The 19,526-nt window shown below is 39.2% G+C and overlaps 1 protein-coding gene across 1 annotated transcript in view; it reads right to left on the bottom strand.

Moving 5' to 3' along the window:
* The window catches only part of LOC114646541 (solute carrier organic anion transporter family, member 2A1), a 120,326-nt gene extending 116,609 nt beyond the window's left edge, over positions 1-3,717 (bottom strand). Inside the window, exon 1 of the mRNA XM_028794771.2 lies at positions 3,518-3,717. Within this exon, the coding sequence (XP_028650604.1) occupies positions 3,518-3,580 (63 nt within the window). The 5' untranslated portion in view covers positions 3,581-3,717. The remainder of the gene's footprint in view (positions 1-3,517) is intronic.
* Positions 3,718-19,526: the final 15,809 nt, after the last annotated feature.

Here is a 19,526-nt window from a genome sequence, read left to right as displayed (position 1 = left end):
AGAGCTTGAAAGGCCCAGAAAGAACATTTAGATGGACAAAGCACAGGGACATTTCTTGGTATAAATAAAACTTTCCCATTTTTTTGTCTACCATTTTAACTCGAGGAAGTCTGTGATCCACAGCCTGCACTTGGCAGGCTCTGCGCATACAGTATTAACTGAAATGATTTAACTTTCACTGTTTGGGTATGACTGTTTGAGCCAGGTGTTATGCTGTTTTTGCATTTAGAACCCTTCTTTATTTAGTTAATGTTTAGGTGCTTAAAGTGTTGATGACTTTATGGATAACACAAATCCTTCTTAATAAAAGGATAATGGTCCGTGTGTCCTCTAGTTGCTATGTTTCTATCATTCCAAAACATAGTGCATCATCAACATTAACAGTGATTTTAAAAGTCCTATACCAAATGGCATAGAACAAAGACATACTGTATGCATCTGCCATTTCGACAGACAGCACTTTACAAACGTTAGTAGTAATGCACTGCCAACAGTAATGCCGAGGTCTGCGCTAATCACTTAAGACTGGCAGCACAGCTAATATAGTGATAATCTTATATAAAGCATATGAGAAGAAAGAAAGAAAGAGGAGCAGTGATAGAAGCTGCACCACTGTGCCATCCCATTAAATGTCCATTAATAATTATCTTGAAAACACAAAGTGTGTGTGTGTGTGTACATTTGTGAACCAAATAGCCAATAAGCAGCAAAAAACAGTTTTAGTTTTTTTTTTCATGTATTGCCATATTAGATAGTGATCCAACTTCTGTTGGGGCAAGGTTGACTGTCCAGCATACCCACTGTGACCAGGTGCTTAAGGAACTTGTAGAAACCATCTTTAGGTCTAAAGACTAGACCAAATGCCTCAGACCAATGAGGCAGGGGATCGCCTTTGTCAGAGCAGGAGATAAGCTCAAACCTCAGCCAAGGGAAACCTCTTGGGAACAGCGCTCAACTGGAAGATGAAATTAGACCTGGGGAAGCAGCTTCAAGTCATATTATTTTCAGAAACATCCAGGTAGATGGTCATGCTGGAACTAACAGTTCCTTGGAGGGAGAGGATGTAGGAAGCCCATGAGCACAAGAGAGACAGGTATGTAGGGCTGGAGGAAGAGTGCAGCAGACAGGGGTTACACATATGGTGCGCCTTGTAGACATCATAGGTGTGCTCAACAGTAAAGCAATCAGAGACAGAGAGAGTATAAAAAGTCTCCAGAAGGCTGTAAATTAACAAGAGTGAACCATGGTTACTTGCTACTTAGGCACTAGCCTGGAACTAATCATTCCTGGCTGGGTCGCCTGGGCCAGAGTATCTGATATTGAAAGACCCAAAACACCTGATGACCCCAGGTTATATCACTGATCATGTCTCCAAATGCATCAATAGATTTTGTAACCAGAAAAGGGATGAAAAAGAGTGTCTAAAGAAGAGATAACATGAACAGGAAAATGTGCAAATTTCACATTGATAACCACCACAGACAGAACCTGGAGCTAAAAGGGAGCAGTGATAAAAACTGCACCACTGTGCCATCACATTATATAAAATATTTATTAATTATCTCTAGAACATGAAGTCTGTGTGTGCTTGTGAATCAGTTGGATCACAGACAGACAGAAATAGTTTTATTATGCGACAGATAGATAGATAGATAGATAGATAGATAGATAGATAGATAGATAGATAGATAGATAGATATCCATTTACTGTTTGATATGTTTCAGCAAAAGCATTATGGTCAAGATAGATAAATAGACAGATAGATCTTTATTGGTCCCCAGGAGGAAATTTTGATTTTTCTAGAAGCTCTTAAAACAAATAAATAAACAAGCAAACAAACAAACAAATGAATAGATATACTCAGAAACAAAAAGAAAAACAGTAAGAAATACATAGCACTAACAAAATAAATAAAGATATCGTAAATATAAGGAATTAGCACTGAAGAAATTTTTGCACTTCAAATTTCAATTCAGTTTATATATTTATACATGTAACATTTTCTTCATTTTTATATACTGTACTGACTATCAGATTCAGTATTGTATGTTCTACTAGTATAGTTTGTGGAAATACTAAATAAAAATAATCATAACAACAATAACCCTTATGGCATTGCTGACGTGCTGAATCCATTTATCAGCCTGGAAACTGCCAGAGTGGAGTTTTTCTGTTCTTCCTATGTCAGAGTAACAGAATTCTCCCACATCCCAAAGATGTCCTGCACGTATAAATCTAAATATCACTTATACAAAATGACCCACTGTGATAGAATCTGCCCTGGGATGGTCTCCCCACTCCACAGCCGTTAATGAAGCAGGCACTGGATCCCCATGACCTTGTATTTGACAAAAGGGTTAGAAAATGGATAGATAACACTTAAGGTCAGTATTCACGGGAGCTGTACCAACAAAGACCAAGTGCATCTTATGGTGGATGCCTGATTAGTGAGGGCAAACATCAAAAAAGGGCACATCATCATCTTTTAAGCCCACTGAAAGCTCACTGTTGAAGGCAGTATAAAAAATATTGCTTGTTTAGTGAAGTGGTCAATTGGTACTTCTACTGTGCCAATTTGACTGGTAAGTACGGACTGCTTGGTGGGCAGACCTTTATCTTGTAAAGAGCTTTGCGGGAATGCTTACTTTGGACTACTCAATGTATAAACACCTGCTTGTTCTCTTACGTAGTAAATTAGACAATGATGAGTCCTTTATAGATGATTAAAAGCTACGTCGAAGAATTGCTTTTTTAAAGTAAGCCGCCAAGATCAGCCTGATAATGAAAAAAAGTTAAAAACATATAATATCGGATTGAAGAAAATCAAGAGCAGTTTATTGACACCTTGTAACCCCTGTACCCGTGCAAAAATCCCTGCTTTCCATTCTCGTTCTTCAAAATCAACTTGAACTTTTCACAAACACAGGGCGCTGGGACGCTTAAGCGCGCTCTATTATTATTATTATTATTGCACAAAGGCTAAGCAAACAGGTACTAGTACAGGATGTAGCAAAGATTAAACCCAGTTAATTAGTAACACTGCTATGGCAAAAAAAAAAAGTTGCACATGACCTAAAAGTAACAGAACAATCAATTTATGTACAGAATATGCATGCATGTATTTTCTCGCTTGGCCTCTTCTTTTGATTTTGCGCGTGCACCGCCTTGCGCTTTTCATGTTTTTCTCCCCAACGCTACAAAGGGAACTCTTTTGTCCATCTGCCTGTGGTTGCGCTAAGTGTGAAAGGCGCTATATAAAATAAAGGTCAACCCGCGTAATGCAAACCTCCTCTCGTTAAGTCTTACCAGTACCAAATGCCGCCTACTAACTGCAGCTCCGCGTCTTCTGTTTAAAAACTGCAACTAGAAAACTTTCGTTGTGCCACCTGCTGCTTATTTTTTCCCACCTTTACGCAGCACAAGAAAATTACTGATGACCATCCGAACAGTTAAGACCTGATCACCCGGAAAGAAGCTGTAAGGCAGACAGGTCGCTCGAATGGAAGCAGCACTTACCTTAATGTTGGAGAAGACCGCGTTACGCCAGCTTTTCCGCGTGTCCTGCGCGCACTGTCCCATCTTTGCACACGACCCGCTGGTCCCACGCGTGCTCGAGGTCGCCTCGGGAGTTGAAAGGTTCGAAGTCTGGAAGGAGCTGCAGCCCTACGGTCGAGAAGTGATTTTTGAGCGCCGCTATCATAACACTCGCAGTTTTATGATGAGCGTTTCTGATGCAAGTGCAGACTCAGCCCACTCAACTTAACTCTTTCAGCACTTTGCTTCAATCATGACCCCCTCTCGTGTAGACGCCTTTTTTTTTTCTTAATAGCCATCGCAGAGTATAAAGGGCAGTGCCGCCTCTAGCCAAAGCGGAATCACTTGCCCCATCTCTTATTCCACTATATCAGTATTTCTTAAAATAACTTTAATTTGAACAATATACAGTATAGAAATAATACATGAATAAAGAGGCGCGTATTACAAAGTTAACTAGACTTTTTTTTTTAAATAATCAAAACATGAAAGTGAATATTTATGGGCTTCTTCAGTCTTTTTGATGCATATCACAACACGCATCTACATTTTCTGAAGGCAAAGTCATTTATGAGGTCATCACCCGACTGCTTCTGTGCAAGGTCTGAGTTGATGCTGATGATTGCTAAGCTGCTTATGCGTTCTTATGCCATGGATGACTTCAGGCAGGTCTTGATTAGCTGAATTTTGAAAAACTGGTAAATGGAAAAGATAACTGCTGCAATCTGGAGGGCAACCCATAGCTTTGAACTTCAATTGTGTTTAAAAGCAATGATGTACCAATTGATTCATTTCCTTTATAAATGAAGGCCTAATTAGTAATAATAACATTAATGATCCAGGATATCAATGATCTGTTACTTGATTTAGCCAACTGTATCACTTGAGACTTCCAGAGCTTTGTTCCATTGAGGAGGCAATTGCTTTGCTTTATACGTCAGTAATGTTACGTGATACACGTGGTTGAACAATGGTTAAGCTTAGGGTTGTGGGAAAATTTGTCTGACTCAAGTCAAACAAACCAAGCGACAGAAATGTGCAATCCAATAGGTTGTCCAGCAGAGTTCCTGAAATGTAGAGGTCTGTGAATCCCCAAGGAATGCCAGCTCCTCTGATCAAGGGCCACAAACACAGTGCATGATCTGTGGATAGGAAGGTGCGACACTTATAAAGTGTACCTCAATGAAATGAAAATGCTTCAATCTCATATTCAAATTGCATTACTTAAATACTGGTGCTTTGATTTGCTGGGTGCTTGGTGGAGTAAGGCGGATGGCAAAAGCAAGGGTGAAAGTCTACAAGACAGATATGTCTCTGTTGGGGTGACAGTGTAGGAAAACAAGGACCGTTAGCTATGTCAGAGAAGGGGCACTAGAAAAAATGATATCCATGGAAAGCTAATACCTCCCCATGATCTGTAAGCATAAGCAGCTAGACTTAATGTACAGGGAATTGTACATGATGGGCAACCCAGGAGGGTCAAGGAGGGGCCTTACTCCCTACTCAACCCAGTGTGGCAGAAGGTGGAAGCAGAGATATCCAGTCTATGGCCCAGAGAAGCAGAAGCCATACACTTTGGGAGAGCTGGTCTTTCAAGAGCTATCAAGATGTGCTTGAAACTTGCCATTAATCACCAGTACAGGCACTTTCACGCTCTGGCATACATAGGCATACTGTCACTTCACTTCACAACCAGCCCGCATTTAGAAAAATAATCAGCTCTTCCACTGAGCTTAAGACTGCTTCCAAGGGGAACTTACAGTTTCTGAATTTGTTTTTATATATCAGTACACTTTTGGACCTCTAAGTGGCACCACCCCATTCCTGCTTTCTAATATTGTTTCAATAGGCATCAGCCAAAAGAACAGGGAGAACCACCAGTTCTTTTTTCCACTTCAACCACTGTGAACAAGAGTTCAGTAACCTAATGATTGAATTCTGTCCCAGTGTCCAACAAAAATTACTCACCTTTGAACCTGGAAGTGACCCCAGTATATACTGTATGTGTTTGAGAGGGGGATTAAGAATGATGAAACATCTGAAATGATGGTAAAGACATATTATGCCATTAAGAAAACAATAACATGGCTGCTTAATCCAAGTCAGGCTGAAGGAGAAAAAGCCTCCTACTCACATTGAGTTCAAGACAGGAGTCAACCCAGGACAAGGTGACAGTCCACCACAGAGCACACTCACTGGGGCAATTTAAAATCACTCATTAAACTAGCAAGAATGACGGTGGCATTTGTGAAGAAACTTTTAGACCTATGATAATAATTATAAAGACATGCACATAGTAGTGATGTTCAGGGTGGGTCGATGCCTTTTACATTCTGCAGTCAAAGGCATACTAAATAATAAAGATATATCACATTCAGTCAACAGAGTAATTAAGACACATTACACATAGGAATGAGATGAAGATTAAAGCTGTATCATTGCCAGCTCAGAATAGGTGATGATGTTGGCTTTAATTTATTACATGCAATGCTGAAGTATCACCCACCTATACTGCTGCCCTCTTAGATTCGTATGTAACTAAGCAGGCATTTAAGATGTCTGCTACTTCTCACCTATGCCCCTTCTTCGTGTTCAGGCTCTAAAACCTCTCCTGATTTATCTTCTACTCTCACACTCTCTTGATTATAGCCTTGCCTATTTGTCCACCAAATTATACTTCTTCCAAAGCATGTCTTGGCTTTCCTAGTACTGCAAACACATAATTCTGGAAACAGAACTATTCTGTAATTGGTTATTGCTGTTCACTATGTGCAGCCAGAGTCCAGGTGGTCTCAACGTTTGTGTAGTGGAAAAGGTTTCTAACTCTAAATAATAAGGTGTTGGCTCAGCTCCTGCCTCTTACACACTGTGTGACATTGAGCAAGTCATCCTTTCTTAACTCCTATTCTTAAAAAGAATAAATGCAAACAATTGAACTTAGTGCCTACTATAAAAGTGCATCGGGAGTGGGTTCATTAAAGTAAAAGATTAAATCCTGAATTTTTTCAAGTCAAAGTTATTTCTTCGCAAACATGGTATATATGCATTTGCCATGCAAGACTGTGCTCTAAAGGTAAGCATTTTCCATTAATTAAAATAAATACATAGCCTGCTCTTGCATTTTATAATGAAGGTCTTGGGGTATGGGACCCAACTGGAAAGCATACAAACTTACCAAATATGTTCATTTTTCAAACAAGAAAGTTATCAAGCACATCTTGAGATTATACACACACATGAAGTAGCTTATACATGTCATTTTTATAAGACTCGGCCATTTTAAATAAAAGCCAGTGATGCAGTCTACCTCAGTGCTCGTCCTCCTCCACAACAACCTTTCACCCCTGGGTGTGGTTCTGTCTTGCTCATTTAGTGAATGCCGCAGACACATCATTGCTATTTTGAGAATGATTCATCTGCATAGCTTGTACCTCCAATTCGGAATCTTATATTTATGACGGCATGTGAAGGCACCATTGTGCAAATAACATAACAATAACAATGCAATATGAAAAATGACACTATGAAGATGACACTACATTCAATATAAAGATGAAGATGACGATACATTCAATATAATCACTGAATCCTGTTTGTACAAGCCAGAATATACCAATGAGAAGCTGCAACTAATAGAAGATGAGAGAAAAATTAGAGAATCAAAATTGGAAATACAGAATGAAGTAAATATGCAGCCTGGAGCTACGGAGAGACTGCGAACAATCAAAGATTGCTGGTGTAACTTTGGAAAATATGAAATGAGTGGCACTGAATACAAATGACTATTTTGCACAGAGTGGGATATTCTGCTTCCATTGATGGAAATCTTAGACATATCAGGGGACTTGCCCATTGTGTTACACGAATGCTGCTGCCTTTGTAACTGATGAGGACAAATTTCCAGCCATAATCATCTAGGATGTTATGGACACATTTTTTCATTTTCAAACTTCCAAGCCAGAAGTAACAATTGGGTAGCTTTCTTCAGAGTAAATCTTTTTTTTTTGTCAATCTTTCTTTTTTATCTCTAACAGTGGATCGGTTGCTTAGCATTGAATTGTAATTGTACAGTATGGAGATTGCATGTTTTCCAGTGTTGGTGTGTTGCCTGTTGAAAGACATTCATGTTAAAAGTAGATTTTACGGAATATATTCTGAAGTTATTTTTCTTGAAGGACAACATCATACTAAACTGCCCTTGCTTTGTGTCATGTTGGTTTACTTCCATATTTATTCAAGTATTCCTCCCACAAAGGCCACTGCTAATCGACCCAACTGCCACAAGTGAACAGAAATGCAGGGCAGAGTGGTGGCTCTGAGGCTATGGATCTGTGTTGGTATCCAGAAGGTTGCCGGTTTGAATCCCCGTCACAGCCAAAAGAGATCCTACACTGCTGAGCCCTTGAGCAAGACTCTTAACCTATAATTGCTCCAGGGGCACTGTACAATGGCTGACCTTGTGCTCTGACCCCAAGGGGTATGCGAAAACTAACAAATTCCTAATACAAGAAATTGTATAAGGCGAAATAAAGAACAAAAAAAAAATACATGGAAAACAGCTTACAGGCTTGGGTGATGGTAATTCTCAGCCAAAACAGGAGATGGTGCTGTGGAATAACAGTCTCTCTTTGCCTTCCTCTCCAGAAAGGGAGACTGACGGCTTTCCACCTCTGACATCACTGCCGGGGTCTGATCCATCTGGAATCGCCTCTTCCTCCCAGATTACCTGATAAGTGAAAGAGCCACCATCTTGGTAAGTCAGCCTAAACAGACAGAAGTCTATGGAAGACTTGTCTTGTGTTTTTACACGTTTCTTTACACTTCAATCTTTTTCAATTATACGGGAATAGCCGCAAGATGCCCCAAAACTTTGATGATATCTGTCTTCTCATTACATGTCCTTACCTCGAGAAAAGGAACATGTAATAAAATGATTATTTCCAGATCCATTTTGTTGCTACAAACATGCCTCAGAAATATGAAAGGCATGTTTTCTTATATGGAAACATTTGCCATTTCATAATGGAAATATTCGGTAAGTTTTTAGGCTGTCATTTTAACTGTGGCACCCATGCCCAAGTCCTTTATTATAAAACACCAGAAGAGGCAATTTTTTTTTTTTAATTTATAGAAAAAGGCTAAACTTTGGAGCACAATTTTGCATGGCAAACACATGTTTGTGAAGAAATAACTTGAAAGACACCAAGCTTATGCTTTAAGGATCTTTGTTGTCATTTCAGGGTAGTGAGAAAAGGGCTATATAAACGTAAAGAATGATTATTTATTATTAAGAGACAACTGCTATCTGACTATGGGTGAACTCAAGAAGGAACAAAAAGAAGTCTGACAGAAACCTTTCTATATAGTGCCTTCTTTTAGTGAGTCCCACTCCAAAGCTTTTCAGAAGTTCAGAAGTATTTACATTGTTTACACACACACACACATACACATCTATCTCTCATATATATTGTGACATCCCGATGAATAAACACATTCAGGAGCCGTTTGTCCAGGGAAGTCTTTCAAATGCCAACTGTTTTTTTATTGGATATGCTGCGATATAAATGGTGCCCTACCGCCGCCCATTGTCTGGGTCACGGGGACACCTCCAAAATAACAAAAATAACCCACTTTCATCCTATATAACTCTTGCCTAGTCTTTCACTGTTTGCTCTCTTCTCAACCTGATGCTGTCTTCCGTTCGCTCCAGCAACAACAACCACTTCTGACCACCCTCTCTCCTTTCCTCCATGCACCATTAATTAATCCTGATCCCTGTCACTCAGCTCTCTCTCTATGGAGGTGCACAAAGCCCTTACAAAACGTGTTTCCCCAAGACTGCTTCCACTCCCTATGGCCCATGCAGTGGCAAGACACGTCACACTATATATATATATATCGATCTATATATCTATCTATATGTATCTATATCTATATTAGTCATGTGCAGACACATAGGGGACAGCATGAGGGCTCTGTTAATGGTAATAATGCACCACTCCAAGGGTTGGCGCTGTGTAATAATGTTCCTTCTCTTCCTCCCTTTGCATACCAGTAGATTGACAGCCTTACCACCACTGGCATTACTTCATGGTGTCCGTCCACTTGGACCCGCGTCTTCAAAGCCAGAAGAACCACCATCTTAGACCAGTTCTGCTGTGAACTCATGTCTGTGAAGATGTCTCTGCAATTATTGTGTGCCTTCTTTTGTTTTCCATTCACTCAATTATATAGAGTTACCAAGGTGGTACCCCAACTCTGTATAGTAGATTGTCTGTTCTCTTACAATATATATTTATATTTACAATTGGAGTCCCACTAGGGCCACACAGCAAGTCAGATGCAATTTTGGGGTATAAAAATTAATGCTGTGACCACAAGGCCAATTGCACCCTTGTCCATAACAACTGCGTGCCCTGAAGCTTCTCTATATAAAAGCAGTTCACCCTTTATCAATGGCTCAGCCCCTACAGGTTTACAATGCAGCACATTGGTCCAACTACCTCCATCCACTTTGATCATATTTTAAAAATGCTGTCTTTCCCAAGAGTACCAAGTGTGAAAAAGATTCTGAGCATTGAGCTACCGGAAATGTCCCGTCATTCATTTGGTTGTACAAGGCACCAGTGAAAGTGAGAAAAATAATAGCCCAGGCAATGTTCATTTAAACTTCAGTGTTTCATATCCAAACCCTCCCTCCAAATATTCTAGAGCAAAGGCGATAAGGAAAGCAATATGAGTCCGACCCGCAAATTAAAGATCACTCCTCCGGCCTGGCAGACAGTTTGCGGTCTATTATACACTATGTACAAGGCATCCAAAATACAAACAAGGTGCAAATTCTTTCCTTATACCTTGGTACCACAGACATGCTGCTCACAGGGTGCCAGCTGGCTCACACTTGAAATAAATATGAATCTCTGCCATTTGCCAAGGACAGCATGGCGGCACAGTGGTTAGCACTGCTATCTTACAGGTCCTGGACTGCTCAAATTCTGTGTGGTGGCCCCTTTGGAGTTGAGTGTGGCTCTGACTAATGATGTACCCAATGTTGCTGAGATAGACACCGGTTTCCTGAAACAATGAATCAGACTGAGCAAGTTGGAAGACAGACACTTTATACTTTCATTATTAATGCTTGACAACTCTTTCTTATAAAAAAAATAGTTTTAATTATAAATCAGGTGCTGCAATAAGATTTATAACTAATGAAAAAAAAATTATTGATTTAATGGATGACTAATTAACAAAAACTATTACAACATGCCACCAATGTGTGAACTATGACTTAATATTTATAATTGTTTGAATATACTCTACATGAACTAATACCCTGTTAAACATTATGTAATATTGATTAATGACTTATCAATGAAATGTATCATAATGTATTACTGGATGCATACATTCATTAATACCTGTGCCTTAAAACAACTTTACAGCATGAGTAATTCATGATAATCAAAGTTCTTAAGAAATGACAGATAATGAAACCAATGTGCTGATGACTTAAACAAGTACTATCTGTTCCATTAAAACGGAAATAAGAAAGGATGATGTAAACCTAAAAAGTAGACATAGCAAAGATGAAATATTTCTTTGGAAATCCAAATATATTTGGATTTAGTGGAAAGAACATCTTATTCTGATACCTTTGAGCAATATATGTACTGTGGTGGTCAGTCTTCAAGATGGTGTTTCAGAAACTGTCTCATCACACAGTTGCAAAACCACTTCTGTAAACTCTCACACTGTCTAATGCTTGGGATGTCTTTGAACTTTGAATCACTTGACCATGTATTATGCCAAACGCTGAGCAGAAAAGGTGGGGCTGGGAAACCTGAGTGCCAGTCAGTGCTATAACAATCCCTTCCTTTCTGAGGGTGCCACTGGCTCAGCAACACCTCCATGTTAAGATTCTAGCTTCTTACAGTCCTCCGAATTGCCTTGCCATGTTAGCATGAATTCATCATCATCCCACTCAGTTGCTTATCGTAAGAGATTGTGAAAAGGCTCTATGACAGACTTACTTATGTTCAGCCCCACTCTCCACCGCCTAGTATTCTGCATTGTACAGTATCTGTTATCCTGTATCTTGTGTAAGATCCTTATAAAACAGTTTATTTTGTTTTTTGAAAATGGGATTTAGAGAGGAGGCACTGAAAGCCCTCACATGCATCTGGAAACACTAGCAAAATAAAATTTAGCCAAGAGTGTAAATATCTGATATTTTTCTGGAATTAGCCTGACATAAAGATTTTAAAGGTTCAGGGGAGCCAAGGGTTATCCTGGCAATGCTGGGCTCAAGGTGGGAACCACACCATTGAAGGATGCACATTGGAACAATTTATAGACATACATCTTTGGGATGTGCAAAACATGGAGAAAAATATAGGGAAGCTTAGGGTGAGGTGCAAGCTCCTCTGAACGGGTCATCTGCTAAAATCATGGGAGGTCACTGTCATAATTTACATGGTCAGTTTTAAATATTTAAAATTTTTATAAGCTTAAGTTTAGAAACAAGAAGTATAGCATGATCTGATTATGTTTCAGTTGTACAAGCATTGGCTATCAATATGATGCAATAACAGCACTACTGATGAAAACATAATGCCAACTTTGTTTATATCTGTCATACAGCATAAAAATTTGTAAAAAAGAAACTCAGAACATTGCTTGCCAATTATTCCAAATCAGCCGATTCACTGTTATTACTATTACACCAGTGAAAGCTGCTTGCTTGGGCTCTCCAGAACGTATTTTAGGAACAGTTGACCTGTCACAAAGTGGACACAGTTAATGGGTCCCTTAAATTATTCCAGGGATGGGACTATAATGGAAGGACTGTCAGCAATACACAATGAAAGTGTATACATTCCCCACCCTTGTAACTGGAGACAGCAGGAGGTTGCTGCTGAGGTCTGTCTGGACCTTTTAATAGAAGAAGCAGCAGTATACCAGAGGCCACCAGAGGGAGCTCTGAGAAGATGACCTCAGGGGTCAGAAGGGCTATGACTGGCTCAGAAGTACTCCTGAAGATCTGACTTAACAGAACTCAGTGGCCTTTGCCTCAGTGAACTTCAGGTCAGGCAGAGTGTGGACAACAGTTCAGCTAGAGGGGAAAGGAGTGGTGCAAGAAGCAAGAATGAAAGAAGGAACAGTCAGGGAGATGTGAGAAGTTGTTTTTTTAGATGGATCTTTATTGTCATTGTCACTTTTACAAAGGAACAACGAAATTTTAATTTTAGAGTATTAATGTATATTTAATGTATTTTTACTTTTTGCTTATTATAGATTTAGTCTGAATTGTGTTCTTTTGGATTCAGGGATAGCCAGAGCTACTACCAAGTCTGATATTGAATTTTAAACATTAGTGACCACAGACATATCAGTACACAGACAGTTAAAAAAAATTACAGGAGTGAATAATCATCCCCATGTTCACATCCATGTAAGAAGAAAATAATCCTGGTCTGTCCCAGATAGAAGAAGGCAAACCGTGTGGTCAAATGGCAAACCAAGGGTTCAAAATTACTGGGTAGTCAAAATGAAACCTCAAAAATAAATCCAGAAGCTTAAAGTCCAATACTCAGAAAGTTTATAGCCCAGAAATTTATTTAGAAAACTACTCCTAACACATTGAATTGAATTTTGTCAGAATCAGTAATCTTGGAGAAAGTTTACCACATGATGCTGGTCCAATGACATCACATGATTTCTGAAGCCATATCCCTAATAACGATTGATCACATCATGATGACAGGAGAACACTAAAAACAAAATGATGTCATGGTAAATTCAAAACATGATGAAAAAAATAAAACAAATTCAAAAACAAAATCTTCTTCTTTCGGCCGCTCCCGTTAGGGGTTGCCACAGTGGATCATCTTCTTCCATATCTTTCTGTCCTCTGCATCTTGCTCTGTTACACCCATCACCTGCATGTCCTCTCTCACCACATCCATAAACCTTCGCTTAGGCCTTCATCTTTTCCTCTTCCTTGGCAGCTCTATCCTTAGCATCCTTCTCCCAGTATACCCAGCATCTCTCCTCTGCACATGTCCAAACCAACGCAGTCTCGCCTGACTTTGTCTCCCAACCGTTCAACTTGAGCTGACCCTCTAATGTACTCATTTCTAATCCTATCCATCCTCGTCACACCCAGTGCAAATCTTAGCATCTTTAACTCTGCTACCTCCAGCTCTGTCTCCTGCTTTCTGGTCACTGCCACCGTCTCAAACCCATATAACATTGCTGGTCTCACTACCATCCTGTAGACCTTCCCTGTCACTCTTCAACATTCAAAAACAAAATGAAAGTTAAAAAAAGAAACAGAAACTCAAGAATTCATAAATGAAGATAATGAAAAGTTTGCTCCCTGAACACTTTTTTAAAATGTATCTTAAGGATTTTGGCCTGCTGATCACTAAAATCACCATTTTATTACAATCACCTATTTTTGTGACTTGCACTCATATTGTAAGTATACATTATATCCAGCAAGGGGCGCTTGCTCCCTGGGATTGTGTTCTTTCTTGAATGTAGAATGTACACATGCCTTCTATCTCTTTCATAACCATGGTGGACATAATATATTGTTAGCAATACAACACACAAAGATATATATGTAGGTATATTAACTTGCTTTAAAATGTAGCTTCCACCCACAAATTACAATGTAGCCTAATTATTTATACATACTGTACATATCCAGGCTGGAGAGAAGCCAAATGGAACATGCAATTGTCATCCAGTCTTCAGTGGGGAATGCTTGACAACTATATTATGTCCAGTCTGGCAGAGTGGGGACAGCATTGGATGTCTTCTGGTTTCATGATGAATCCTCGCCAGTATGAATACTCATATATTTGCATATCCATTGAGCTTTTTATGGGGAAACATACCAGGTATGGTTATGTTATGTATGGACAGTGTTCTTCTAAGATACAGCTAGCACACAGTGCACCTTCTCTAATCACTCATGGCCTGTGAATAAAACTATCCCTAGGATTGTTCACAGAGAAAACTTTGAATAAAACACAGAAGCCCATGGCTATTATGACCAACTATGGCAACTAGCCTGCCTGAGTCGTCTCCCACTAGTTTATGTTCATATTTCTGTCAAGTTCTCTTTGTCAGCTTGTTTGTGTAGTTTTGGGTATAAAATAAGGGTTTGAAATAAACTTCTCCGATCACAGTGACACACTTAAAACCTGTGACTACATACATACACAACAACTACAACTGGAACTACTGAGGTGATCTAAAACTGTTACTATGAATGCAGCATGGATATATTAAGTACTGTGAATGGGACAGCCATGCTAAAGAGTTTTAAAAAAGAACTGACCACTCTGTAAGCTTCTGATTCCAAGGCAGAGAAGAGTGGCACATAAAACGCTTGTCAACCCAACCCAATCTCTTCATATAAAATTTGGACTGATGAAAAAATGAATGAACAAGGAAGATGGGGGATTTCCATATTTGAGACAGATTTTTCCACGAAATATTGATGCCAAGATTAAGAAACACATTTTTGGTGGTCCACAAATCAGAAATTTCACCAATGACACACAGTTTTGAAAATCTGTTAATGTGGCCAGAGGAAATCACATAGAAGGCATTCAAGAATGTTGCTGGGAATTTTCTTGGCAACTTATGGGCAACAAAGTCTGTCTAGTTGGGTGACGACATATTTTAAACAGAAAACCATGAAGTGCAACATGTTGCTAACAATTAATTTTCTGCATACACAGTTGGATTTCTTCCTTGCTAATCTTGATGCAGTCGGTGACGAACATTGTGAAATGTTTCACCAGGTCGTTGCAATGATGGAAAACAAGAACATTATTTATTTGTATAATGCCTTCCAATACAAAGGGGCTTACAAACGGTAGTAAGTAGAAACAAAGAAAAACAATCTACCTTAATAAAAGGATAAATGTCTGTGTGTCTGTTTCTGTGTCCGTCAAGTTACTATGTCTCTGTCATTCCAAGACATGGTATATGACAAACAATTTTAGTAATAAAATGCATTGCATTTTTCATTTCAATAAATGGTGCATCAAAAACATTAGCACTGCTTTTCCGACTTTGTTATATATTGCTGAAATAAATGAACCATTCAATCTAGTCAGTTCTTCCTTAACTTTATTCACTCCTCTCCTTTCCTCTTTCTTTCCTCCTCCACACCTTTCCTCACAGCAACCTCTACCTACTGAATGATTACATCAATATCCCACAGACTTCCACATCAATGGCATATAGCCTAACAGAGATATATGCACTGCATGGTGTACTGCAATCGTTAACACTGAGGTCTGCGTTGATTACTTAGATTTCAACCCATCTTAGACATGTAGCACAGTTAGTAAACAAATAAACTAATTATGCCAAAGGTTAAATGGGGAAGAGGAAAAAAATTAACTTCTGGGGTTGTGTGACCCATTCAGGCCTCACTGGGCAATCAATTGCACCTCTAAGATACAATAAAGAATAAAAGAAGGAATCAGCCAGTACAGACGTCATCAATGACAGGACCTCAGTGTTCTTCTTCTTCCTTCCACCAGCCTCAGGGAATTTAATCCAGAAGGTTGTGGCCGGATACCGAGAAGAGAAGCCAAAAGATAAACAATGTGATTACTCATAAATTTAACAAAAAGCCTCATTAGAAAGGTAAATTGTAGGACATGAATTAAACAACTTTACCATGCCGGCCCGACATCTCTCTCTATAGGTAGAATATTCTGTATTTTTGGAGCACAGAAACTAAAAGCAGGCTCACCACTTCTTTAATGTTTGACTCTTGGAATAGCAGGCAAAGCAGATTTTGAGGATCTAAGGTTACGACTGGAAATGTAAGGATAAAAACAGTTCAGGATATATGAAGATTATTCAAAGCGTTATAAACAATTTGCAGTATTTTAAAATTGATTGATTCTGGAAGACACAGACACAGCCAGCGTAAAAGTACTTATACTGGTGCAATGTCATCAGAGTTCTTTTATTGTTAGGACCCTTGCAGCTATATTCTGAGCCAAGTGTAATCGATTTGAACCTTTCTTTAGCATTCCTGTTAGTGCTTTGTTGTAATCTAAGCAGGTAAAAACAAAGGCATGTAGCCATCTTTTTTGCATCCTCTACAGACATAATGGACCAAACACATGCTATATTTCTTGAATGAAAAAATGCAATTCTTGTGACATACTGTAGTTAATGAGAGATTCTCAATTAAGTTCTGAATTGAAAATCAGTCAAAGATTTCTTACTTATTTCTAGTCTAATTTATTTTTTAATTTCTACATTTTTTTATTGTAGCCGACAACAAGTAGTTCAGTTTTCTCCTTATTTAGTTTAAGATAATCACAAATTAGCCACTGCATAATGCAGTTTAGGCAGTCTAGCAGACAATCTAGTGCCTGTGTGTCATCTGGTGCTATGGAAATATAAAGATGTGTGTCATCTGCATAGCTGTGGTAATTTGTATTATGTTTTATAATAATCTGTCCTAAAGGGATTATAGAACACGGGAAGGGTAAAAAACTTCGAACTGATCCTTGCTGGACACCATATTCAATGTTATGTTTTCTTCAATACACAGTAATGAAGGTTTACAAAGAAACGTCTCCCTATAAGATAAGACTCAAACCAATTTAGAACTACTGTATATTAGATAGACCCGCCATTTTCTATTAATGAGAATCTTATGACCTAATGTATCAATTGCTGCACTCAGATTCAGGACAATGAGAATTCGTACGTTACTTGTATACGTATTTAGCCGTGAATCATCGATTATTTTTACTAATATAGTTTTTGTTGTATAGTTGGATCTAAGGCAAGGTTATGTTTTTTGAACAGAGGTTTAACTGCTCCGGTTTTAAATAAATCTAGGAAAATACCCTATGTCATCAGAAATTTCTTTGAAGACACACGATGGAATAGGTTCAAGAGCAGAGGTAACTGGTTTAAGTCTAATTATTATTTTATGACTGCGGTGGGTTGGCACCCTGCCCGGGATTGGTTCCTGCCTTGTGCCCTGTGTTGGCTGGGATTGGCTCCAGCAGACCCCCGTGACCCTGTGTTCGGATTCAGCGGGTTGGAAAATGGATGGATGGATGGATTATTTTATGAAGTTCAACTAAGTTTCAATTTATAAAACAATTTAGATTACAAGATCTCGTGAGAAATGGATCCATATTCTCTGTTATTGTTTTGTTTACTATGCTAGACCTTACATTAACTATTATTTCTTTAAAAGTGCAGTAAACTCCTCACGCATTCCTACTGAGGCTTGCAGAGACTTCAGGAGTTGGTGTGGGATTTACTAGTTGAATATTAGCCGAAAAGGTAAGGGCAAGTGGCATCCTTTGAAGCTGGCTGACTATTGTTGCAAACTGAAACAAGAAGCATCTGATGTGGAATACAAATGACAATCAGAAGAAAAACATTCTACAAAACTAATCCAATGTTTCTGCCTCATTAAGTGATTAAACATGCTAAATTTCACGTTTCTCCAAATTCCAATATCATAAAGGCAATGAAAAATTATATTTATGTTCAGCTTGAAGCTGTCTGTCATAATCACCAAAAGTATATCAGGAAGCCAAATGTTTGAAAAAAATTGTTGTCTAGTTAAAAGCAATAAATGCAAAGAAAAAAAATTCATTTCAATCATAATAATTTCATGAAGTGTCAATATTCTGAATAAATCCAAACAGCTGTCAGATTCAGCTCTAGACAAATGTGCTTCTGAGGGCCATGCTTTTTCTTCAATGAATGAATTTTTTCATAACTGTTTCTATTTCTTCACATCTATCCATTTAGCCAGCCTTCATCAGGTCGCAGTGGAACAGTCCAGCACAGACACAGCTACACATAAAATAATATTTCAAACCAACTGGACATCACTAGTTAATTTAAGCTGCGCAGAGTTTCTGGTGAGAACCCATTCAGACATGGGGAGAATGTGAAATGTCCACACAGGTACTTCAGTCCCGTCATCTTGAGGTGTAAGGCATTAACTACTGATCCTCCATATTGCTGCATTCTGTTTCTAGAATTCTAGTATTTCACTTTATGTGATCAACAGGTCACGTGTTTACATGTGTAGCCACCTGCTCATATGCTCTTTTTAAGCTATTTCAAATGTTTAAGTAACACACTAATCTACACTCACCCCAATTTATGTCTTCACTTGAATTATTTTCACATGCCTACTGCACAAGTTCTCCCCCAAATGAAGAAACTGGCAGAACACATATTGTATAAGGGAGCTGCCAAGCCGTGTTGGGCTGCATTATGCCTCCCTTCCATCTTCCGCTATGTCTACCTGGCCACATGAGACTGGAGAACAATCTGAGACACAGTGATCTGGATGGTGTAAATGAGTGGACGCTTGGTGGCATTGTTGCTCACCTTTTCCCCAACAGACAAACACACTGGACACAGATTAAAAGCACTAAGACTATTTTTTACTTTTTTTAATAGTGCCTCCAAAGCACTGCAACCACAATAAACAGCAAAATGTCAGCACAACTAATCACTAATTTCTCCTCCACACCTCCCAGCAAGCTCTGTCAAACCACCTCCCAACACCGGCTCCCTTGCTGGGTCTCCACCAGTCCTTTATATAGTCCTTGACCCGGAAGTGCTTCTGTCCTTCCGACCATGTGATTGACTGGCACATCCGGGTCTAATAAAGAACAGGGATTTTCTTCAGCCCGGAAGTACTTTGGGGCTTCCATCCCTGTGACTATCTCTTACCTCCGGGCTACAATGAAAGTATATGTCCCCAGGTCCTTTGACAGCTCCTCCTGGTGGCACCCACGGCACCCAGCAGGGCTGTGTATCCGAACTCCATGTCCCATAGTGCCCTGTGGCAATCTGGGGTACCACTGCACTCCAGGGAAGCTGCCATCTAGCGTTTTGGGAAAAGCAGTGTCGGCAAGAAGCTGCCTTCCCCATTCCTTCTATTCTAGGGGCATCCCAG

The sequence above is a fragment of the Erpetoichthys calabaricus genome, chromosome 2, assembly GCF_900747795.2.
Source record: "Erpetoichthys calabaricus chromosome 2, fErpCal1.3, whole genome shotgun sequence".
NCBI classification, from domain to species: domain Eukaryota; kingdom Metazoa; phylum Chordata; class Cladistia; order Polypteriformes; family Polypteridae; genus Erpetoichthys; species Erpetoichthys calabaricus.
Note: the sequence above shows the minus strand (reverse complement) of the source record. Positions and strands in the feature narration are given on the sequence as shown.